This window comes from Benincasa hispida, chromosome 9 (assembly GCF_027475165.1).
Source record: "Benincasa hispida cultivar pf3 chromosome 9, pf3_genome.v1.1, whole genome shotgun sequence".
NCBI classification, from domain to species: domain Eukaryota; kingdom Viridiplantae; phylum Streptophyta; class Magnoliopsida; order Cucurbitales; family Cucurbitaceae; genus Benincasa; species Benincasa hispida.
The window spans coordinates 82046439-82054876 of NC_143486.1; the positions used below are offsets into that span (position 1 = coordinate 82046439).

General features: G+C 34.2%; 1 protein-coding gene across 1 annotated transcript; it reads right to left on the reverse strand.

The window, feature by feature from the left end:
• Window positions 1-102: 102 nt before the first annotated feature.
• Window positions 103-3508, reverse strand: LOC120087265 (cinnamoyl-CoA reductase 1-like). The gene is made up of 6 exons (XM_039044207.2): window positions 3229-3508; window positions 2039-2208; window positions 1286-1471; window positions 1019-1181; window positions 519-708; window positions 103-433 (listed from the first exon to the last, which is right to left on the reverse strand). The coding sequence occupies exons 1-6, from the start codon at window positions 3362-3364 to the stop codon at window positions 298-300; spliced, it is 981 nt and encodes a 326-aa protein (XP_038900135.1). The 5' UTR covers window positions 3365-3508; the 3' UTR covers window positions 103-297.
• Between the last annotated feature and the right edge of the window lie 4930 nt (window positions 3509-8438).

Genomic DNA, 8438 nt, shown 5'->3' on the forward strand with positions numbered 1-8438 from the left:
TTAAAATTTGAAGAAAAAATTTGAAAGTTCAAGCAAACTGACTCTAAAATATAATTTAGACTGTTTATAAAATCCTGAAGCAAGGGCAAGGAAACCGAAAGCTTTGACACACGGCTAAATCGTTGGTTTATAAACAGCTGAATACTAAGAACATCGAATACACAGCTCGTATTTTAGGTTTCGGGTGTTTCAGTTCAGTAACAAGCAACAACAAAGTAAAAACAGAGACAAAGATGGTAATAAACAATAAATAGCGCAGCCATGAGCGACGAGGCCGAAAGAGAGAAATTGACGATTTCACTCCAACATGCCGCCGTCTTTGAAACTCTGGACAGCATCCACAAGCGTCTCCTCCAATGCCCGATACTTCCAACCCAATCTTTGCAGCTTCTCCGAGCTCAGACTTATCGACTCTGCCTTCCATTCACTCAACCTGCCAGTGCCATACCCGTTTTTGTTATAGAACCACATTTAGTTTTTAATTCACATAACAAACCGTACTTCTTTCACAAGCTTACTTCTTTGGATAGCTATAATCAGGGTACTTCCTCTTCAATGCATCCACCAGCTCTCTTGTCTCAATTGTATGTGCGGTACAGATGTACCTTCCTTCTGCCTCCCCCTTCTCGTATAAAAGAACTAGCGCCTCTGCTACGTCTCGTACATCTACTAACATCCGTGGCCTGTTTTCCATAGACTCGCATCCTTCTGCAAAAAACCCTTCTATTATAAAGAGTATAAACTAGGTTGTTGCACAATCACAATTCTTCCTACACTTCATTGCAACCATCAAGTTTGTATTATCATACTACATTGCAGATAATGCCTACTTGTGATAATGCACCAGAACTGGCACTGCCGAAGAATCTTTTTCCCTTTAATTTTACATCTTGGCCAGCCACATACACCTCGCCCCACAATTTGTAAAATTTTCTTTGCTTGAAGACAACTTATTGAAATAAAGATGTGATATCAAATGCATATTGAGCTCAAATACGCATGTCTCACAAATTAGTACCTTTCAGAATGTTGAGAAGAACCAAGCTGCTGGCATTGACTGTTGGCTGCAGAATCGGCCCAATGACGAGGCTAGGACAAATAGTCACAACATCAAGCCCACGTTTTCTCCCAAACTCCAAGGCTTCACTTTCAGCTTTTGTTTTTGCCAGAAAATACCAGTTCTGGTACAATTTTGAGGAACAATGATGAATATAGATAGCCATATGAAATCATAGTATAACCTACACACCCAACGTTTCATAAACGTGCTTCTCTGTTTAAGTACCTTAGTAGCTCCACAGTGCTCCGTATCAGACCAACAACTTTCATCCATTACTCGACCTTGAGGCCAACTGGGGTTGAAAAACACTGCAGCGACTGAGGATACTACCACTACTCGCTTAACTTTTGCTTCGACACAAGCTTCAAGCACATTATGTGTGCCCTTTACAGCAGGTTCAATCACTTCTGTCTGAGAGTAATATGAACGGAAGCATGAGACAAAGAGCACAGCACTCTATAAACAACATATCTGGAGTGAGTTGTCCAAATAAATCTTGATGGTCTGTCTCACCTTAGCTTCTGTATCCCTTAACTATCGTTTTTTTTCTTTTGTAAGAAAAAGAAATTGAACTGTGATGTTCAATTTCCAGCAGTTTTCCTCTTTAGCTAATTTTGATATTTTATTCCAGTTCATAACAGGGTCGTAATCAAGATGAAAGAAAAAGTTCATACTTCAGAATTTAAAGGGGCAATAGGGCCATTTGCACGCCTTCTAGTGGTGTTTAGACTGTTGAGAAGACTGCTATTTCCCAGTTTCTTGATGGACTCTTGCTGAAGATTTTTTTTATTTTTTAAAGAACTTATCCTTTATGATTCTAGTAAAGAAGAAAAAGATGTTTCCTATCCAAATTTATTTCTTTTAAGAACTTTTCCTTCATGAACCACTACGGATTGATTGCTCCTAGTCTCCTAGATGTATATATTATTGAGGAAAAGAAGAAGAAGAAGAAGAAGACTCATGATGAGGCATTTATACCTCGGGGTTTGATGAAGTTGTGGAAGGAACTGGACTGGCAACATGGAAAACTCCGTCGCATCCTACAATCGCAGAACGCAGAGACTCGTAGTCCAGTAAATCTGCCTTAAACAGTTCCAAATTCTCGGTCCCTTTCACAACTTTTCTCAAGTGATCATACTTAGCGTCGCCTGCACAATATTATAAAAAATCTCATTCAAGCAAGCAAATAAAGTTCTACTTATATAGCCTGAGGAAAAACCTTCAGTTAAAGAGACAGCTCTTTCAATCAATACCATGCATCAGACTACTACTTTCACTTGATTCTTGAATTGACTCTGGCACTCACGTTGACCTCTTTCAAATATATTAGTCATCTAGCTAATCAAAATGACTGGCATTCTTCGTTTTCCTCACATTACATAATTGCAAACCTAGTTACTACTTACTAGTTAATATCAATAGATGAAAAGGAATAATAACGCCCCCTTTTCCCTTGGCTTCCATCCCCATATTTCTCGTTAATGCAAAGCAGTCCACAGGAAAACCCTTCACCCAAAGTAAACTCCATAATGAAGTCCACAAGTTCATCAATCCAAAAATGACAACAGCAAAGGGCTCAGCTCACTGTTAGTGGAAATTAACAATTTCCATGGTCTAAGCCCATTTATGATCTCATCAAGAAGTGTACTTGTAAATCAACGAAGAAACCTTCGTCCATGCTACCTAAACCTCTAGAAGAACTCCAAAATCGAATGTCTCTAAGAACACCCTCATAACTCAAAAATTATAAGCCTATTTGACTTTGTAAGTGCTGCTTAAAATGCTTTTACCAAATAGGCCTAAGTCATGTTACTCCTCTACCAATTAGTGTCGAAGTAGCCAGAATAGAGCAGGGGCCAACAAGTTCCAAAAATGTTCTCACATCAGATGCATGGGTTGGCTTAATTTACAGAGAACTTGCTGGAGGGCCACATCCTTGTGAGACATTACAGACAAAATGGGAAAAAATGTAAATGGCATAACAAAGAAATATTGTGGGATTGATGAAGGCAAACAAGCATTCGATTAAGCAGATGAAAGTAGGAGATTCTAAAAATATGGATTGAATGCATTTCGAAACAGATGAGGCGAAGGATATAGTTCAAAACGTGAATCCAGAACCAGAAGGCAATAAAAGCGAATGGAAAGAAGAAAAGGAGAGCAATTACTGGGCTCCCTGACAGTTCCATGGACAATATAATCCCTGGATAGCAGAAGCTTGACGACCCACGAACCAATAAACCCTCCAGCCCCTGTAACACAAACTTTCCCCTTCATCGCCACCGTCGCCATTGCCCACAACATCCACTTCCAGACCAATCCGGCTTCCTCAATTACTTGTATTTCTTAAATACTTCTCTTCCCCAATTAAGTAAGTGAACATAGGCCGTTTACAGATGGGGTGTGTCGCAACAAGGCCACGTGTATCCCACTGAAAACTTAGTAGATGGGAATAAAAAAAAAGTTTGAGCTCCTGTTTTATATTTGTACTATATTTAAATTTGTAATGCAATTTGATTAATAAATAAAGGATACTCAATCCGATTATACTTGAGAATTATGTCATATCATCATTATCATTATTGTTATCGTTACTACTATCATTATTGTTATTGTTACAATTGAAAAATTATCAATTTTGACATTTTTATCATTACCGTTATCGATTGACCCTAAGGGGTGTTGGCTCACCAACATGAGTTGAGTTGAGTTAGTATAATATATCAACTCATTGTTTGGCCCACCAACTTTAAATATTGGTGGAGTTGAATTGATATATTTTACGAACTCACCTCAACTCTCTATTATTCCCATGTTTTCAATGGCTCCACCCATCGGTCACTATCACACTCCAAGAAATAACTTTGGGCTCCAACAACCACCTCTAGTGACCAACTTCGGACGCTGACAACCACCTTTAATGGCAACTCCGACGACCAACTCCGAGGTTCCGGCAACCACCTCCGATGACAATTTTAGCGACAAATTTCGGACTCCAACAACTACCTCCGATGATAGCTCTGGCAACTATGTCCGGTGACCCAACTCCGACGCCCACCTTCGCACTACCAACTCTGACGACCAATTGGCTTCGACAACAAACTTCGATAACCAACTCCAACAACCACCTCCGATGAAAATCACCTTCGATGATCACCTTTGAGCGAGCAACTTTAACGACCAACTCAAGGCTTCGACAACCACCTTCAACGACAAACTTTGAAAACCAACTCTAATACCACCTTTATGCAACTAACTTTGGACTCCTACAGTCACCTCCGACTACAATCTCCATAAAAAATTATATTTGATTATCAACTTTGACGACTACTTTTGTCTGCCCAACTTCAAGATTCGAAAACCACCTCCAATGACAAACTTCGACAACCAAAACTCCAATACACCTTCATATTACCAACTTCAGGCTCTAACAACCACCTCCGGCTACAAACTCCAATAAAAATCATCTTCGATAATCAATTTCACAATCACTTTCGCCTATTATAAGACTGATGACTGTTAACGTATGTTGTAGGATTGTTGATTATATAAAAAATATTATTTTGTCTACATTTAGTACAATATTTATATGTAATGAACTTACATGTCAAATGAGTGTTGAGAATATTTAGACGAAAAATATGTATGTAGTTGAAAAGTATGCAACATATAACAAAAAACCCATAAAATGAAAGGAAAACCCATAACATTTTTCAGTAAAAATTGGTGAAAAATAGAGATTTGTTCTCTGATGATCCTCCAAATTTAGAGGAAATGAAAGTGAAAATGTTGAAGAAATGTGGTGACATTTCATTGACTTTTACGATGATTGGGGAGATTTAATTAAAAAAAAATACATGACATAGTAAAAATATAGAACAACAATAGGAAGAAGAAGAAAAATAAGAAGATGACAATGAAATTCATGTAGAAAAATTGACTAAAAAGTTTTGATTTTGCTTTAGTTTCTCATTTTATTTAACCGTATTTCTAAGAGAAATGTAATAGATTAATTGTTGTTCATTGCCCAAAAAAGAGAGAAAGAAAGAAAGAAAAGTTCTAAAAATTAAAAGAAAAAAACTACCATCCATATTTTATTCAAACAAAAATAGATAGAATTATTGAATAAAAAAATTTCAAAACAAAAATAGTAATCATAAAAGCATATTATTTAGAGTTCAAAAAACTGCATCAGATACCCATACATATGAACTCAACTCTGCACCACACAGACATGTGAGCTCTACAAATATATGAACTGCACAAATTCCAGACATCCATCTCAACTCAGCACCCCAAACAACCCCTAAGAAGTAGGGATAGAGGTAATGGTAACAGTAAATTTGATAAAATTCATAATTTCAAGTAAATGTGACCGGAATCAATCCAATTAATTGATCAATCAATGAAATTTTATTAGGATTACACTAATTTTCATTACGGTTTGGTAAACATAACCTAAATGAAGGGTGGTTTGGAGAATGGGACTCATTTTTTTTACATTTACTAGTGTTTACTAATGTTCCATATTCGTACCGACAAGTGGGTCCCAATTGAAAATCTATAATCAAATAATGTAATTTGAACAAAGAGCATGAGGTGATCAATCGAATTGCGTCTGAAAATTGTGTCGTATCTTATTGTTACCTGTTTTGGTTATGGTTACCATTATTGTTACTATTTACTATTACCATTTTACCGTTACGGTTTGGCTCTCAAAGATAAATATGACAATAACAGTAATGGTAAATTTGACAAAATTCTTAATTTTAGGTAAGCACGATAAAAAAAGATCCAATTATATTTGTGATAGAGACCCATTACGATTGATCTACGATTATGATTACGTCAATTTTTATTACTATTGGTAAACATGATGTTGTATAATGTTTGCAAATGAAATTTTTGCAATCCCCACCGCAAAAGACGAGATATTTGGTAAACCCTCACAATGTCTTTATTTTCTCCTCTTTATTCAATATTAGACTCTCTTGATTTTCTTGTTTGACTTGTAAATGAATGTTGAAATATAATAGGTAAAACATAGGATTAAGTATTAAAATAGGGCTCTCCGAAAAATATTGGAAAAGTCGTGTATTGTATAAATAATATATCGACATGTCAATGGATATATATGACTAGGTGATTTAATCTCTATAATTTATAATTAAAATTTAGTCCTTTAATTTATTAAAATTTTTGTAAATAATCATTTCAATTATAGATGTATAGACATGCCAATGGATATTTTAAAATTAAATTGCAAATTTCGTCTTCATGGTTTGGTGAAAGTTAAAATTTATTCATTGTAATTTATAGCTAGAATTTAGTCCATATAATTTAATAAGATTCTCATAAAAGTTAAAATTTTAAATTTTATCAAATCATGAAAAAAAAATTATGAGATTTTATCAACACACAAAAGTTAAATTCTAACTTTCAAAATTATAAGGATTAATTTATAATTTTCTTTAATCATAGGACAAAAATTCGTAATTAGATCATGTTTTAATAATTGGTTACCATCGATTAAACCTAGAGAAAAATAAAATTAAAAGAGGTGTTGTTGTAGTGTAGTTTGTAGAAAGTAAGGAAAAAAACAATAAATGGGGTAAAAAAAGCTCATAGCAGTTCGGTCTTTGTTAAAAGAATCACATAAATCTAATTTGGTCAGTAGAAGGGAAGTTTAATCTTTTTATAAAACTTGAATGTTTGATATATTTAAATAATAATATGTTTAATTAAAGTCTGGGTTATGTACGTGGATTAATAATTTATCACATTGGGTTATTTTATTAGATTGGATCCTATTATGTGATTTAATTAATTAAGGCCCCAGATTCCTAATTGAGTATGGACTTAATGTGTAGAAGCTCATTCCTAGTTAATTAGAGTTTAATGGGAATCCTAATTGAACTAGTATATAAAGAGACCTTAGGCTATGGTCCCCGATATACCAAAACAATAAGCACTCAGTCTTTCTTGAATCCCATCTAGAGAGATCTCACTAAGGGCATTCGGAGTTTTGGTTGAGGAAGACCATAGTCATCCATCATCATCTTGAAGATATTCATCAATTTTGCAAAGGAATCCGGTATGTTATTCTTGACAATTTGACATGAATGATCCTAGGTTTATCTATTGAATATAGATATAAAGAATTTATGCTAACAAATGGTATCAGAGCATGAATTTCATGTTGAATTGTTAGTTTATACATTTTCCATTGGCATTGTTGATTAAATTTTGGTTTCGGTAAAGAATTTTTTTTAAAAAATGGTCGGCTTACTATAGCAGCGTTGTAAACTCATCGATGGTAGGATGGAAATCTCAGCGGTCATTTTTTTCTTTGGCAATATGTGTTCTTGCAACTCGTATTCTTGTCTGTGGTATTTGGCATACCCATCACCGATTATGAATGATATGCTAGTGGTGGATTAAAGTGATTCTTTTTTTTGGTTGATTATTTTAATTGAATGTGGTTTCCTAAAGTTTTTTTTAAGGAAAAAAAACCTTAATTCTATTATTGTCAAAATTAAGGATGTTCAATTCAACATTCTTGACAAAAGTCCACCAATGTGATGAAATCCACTGGAAAAAAGTTAAAAGACCGATTGAAGAAGTTAGGTTTTTAGTTGCTACAAGTTTTACCCATCAAGACTTTCGACTGACTGGAGTTGCCGTTGGGTGAAGGTATCGGTCAATTACCGATTAAAGTCTTGCCGGCGGTTCTTGGTTTTAATTATCAGTTTTTTTTTTTAATTCTTAATGGATGACTTTATGAGTTCGGTTTTAAATTTGATTAGTAATGGAAAAGTTAATGTTGTCGCTATTTTTTTAAGTTATGCTAATACTTAATTGATGAATATGAGTTTCAAAAAAAAAAAAAAAAAACTGATTGAATTTAGTGAATCTAAGTTTTATTGATTAATAACTTGGAGAAATTCTTGAAAAGAGTTCTTAGTTCTTGATCGATAAGTTTGTGAATTAAAATCTACAATTTGATTGTTTTTTGTGATATTCACATGTTTATGTTACTTTAATTGTATTATGTGTATGCAATTATTAAGTGAATTTTGTAAAAAATTATTTGGTGTTCTTCCTCCTTTATTTTTTGTACAATAATATTATTATATTAATGTATCTTATATTTTAGATTGAATTGGTCAAAAATAATATGTTACCAAAGTAGCCTCTATTATCTAAATCATTTTAATTATGAAATATGAGATGTGCATATTCATGAATTTATGCGGATAATTATCGGCCCAAAGGAAGATAATTATTTTGCCAAATTGTGGGTATGCATGTGGTAATAAGTATGTGGCAATTATAAGGATTGCTCATGTGAAAAATAGTCGGTCTAAAGAAAGGCTAT

Coding starts and splice junctions, on each gene's coding strand:
- LOC120087265 (XM_039044207.2), bottom strand. CDS start 3,364: ATGTTGTGGGCAATGGCGACGGTGGCGATGAAGGGGAAAGTTTGTGTT. Junction 709..1,018: donor TCTTCTCAACATTCTGAAAG/GTACTAATTTGT, acceptor GGTTTTTTGCAG/AAGGATGCGAGTCTATGGAA. Junction 434..518: donor GATTATAGCTATCCAAAGAA/GTAAGCTTGTGA, acceptor TGGCACTGGCAG/GTTGAGTGAATGGAAGGCAG.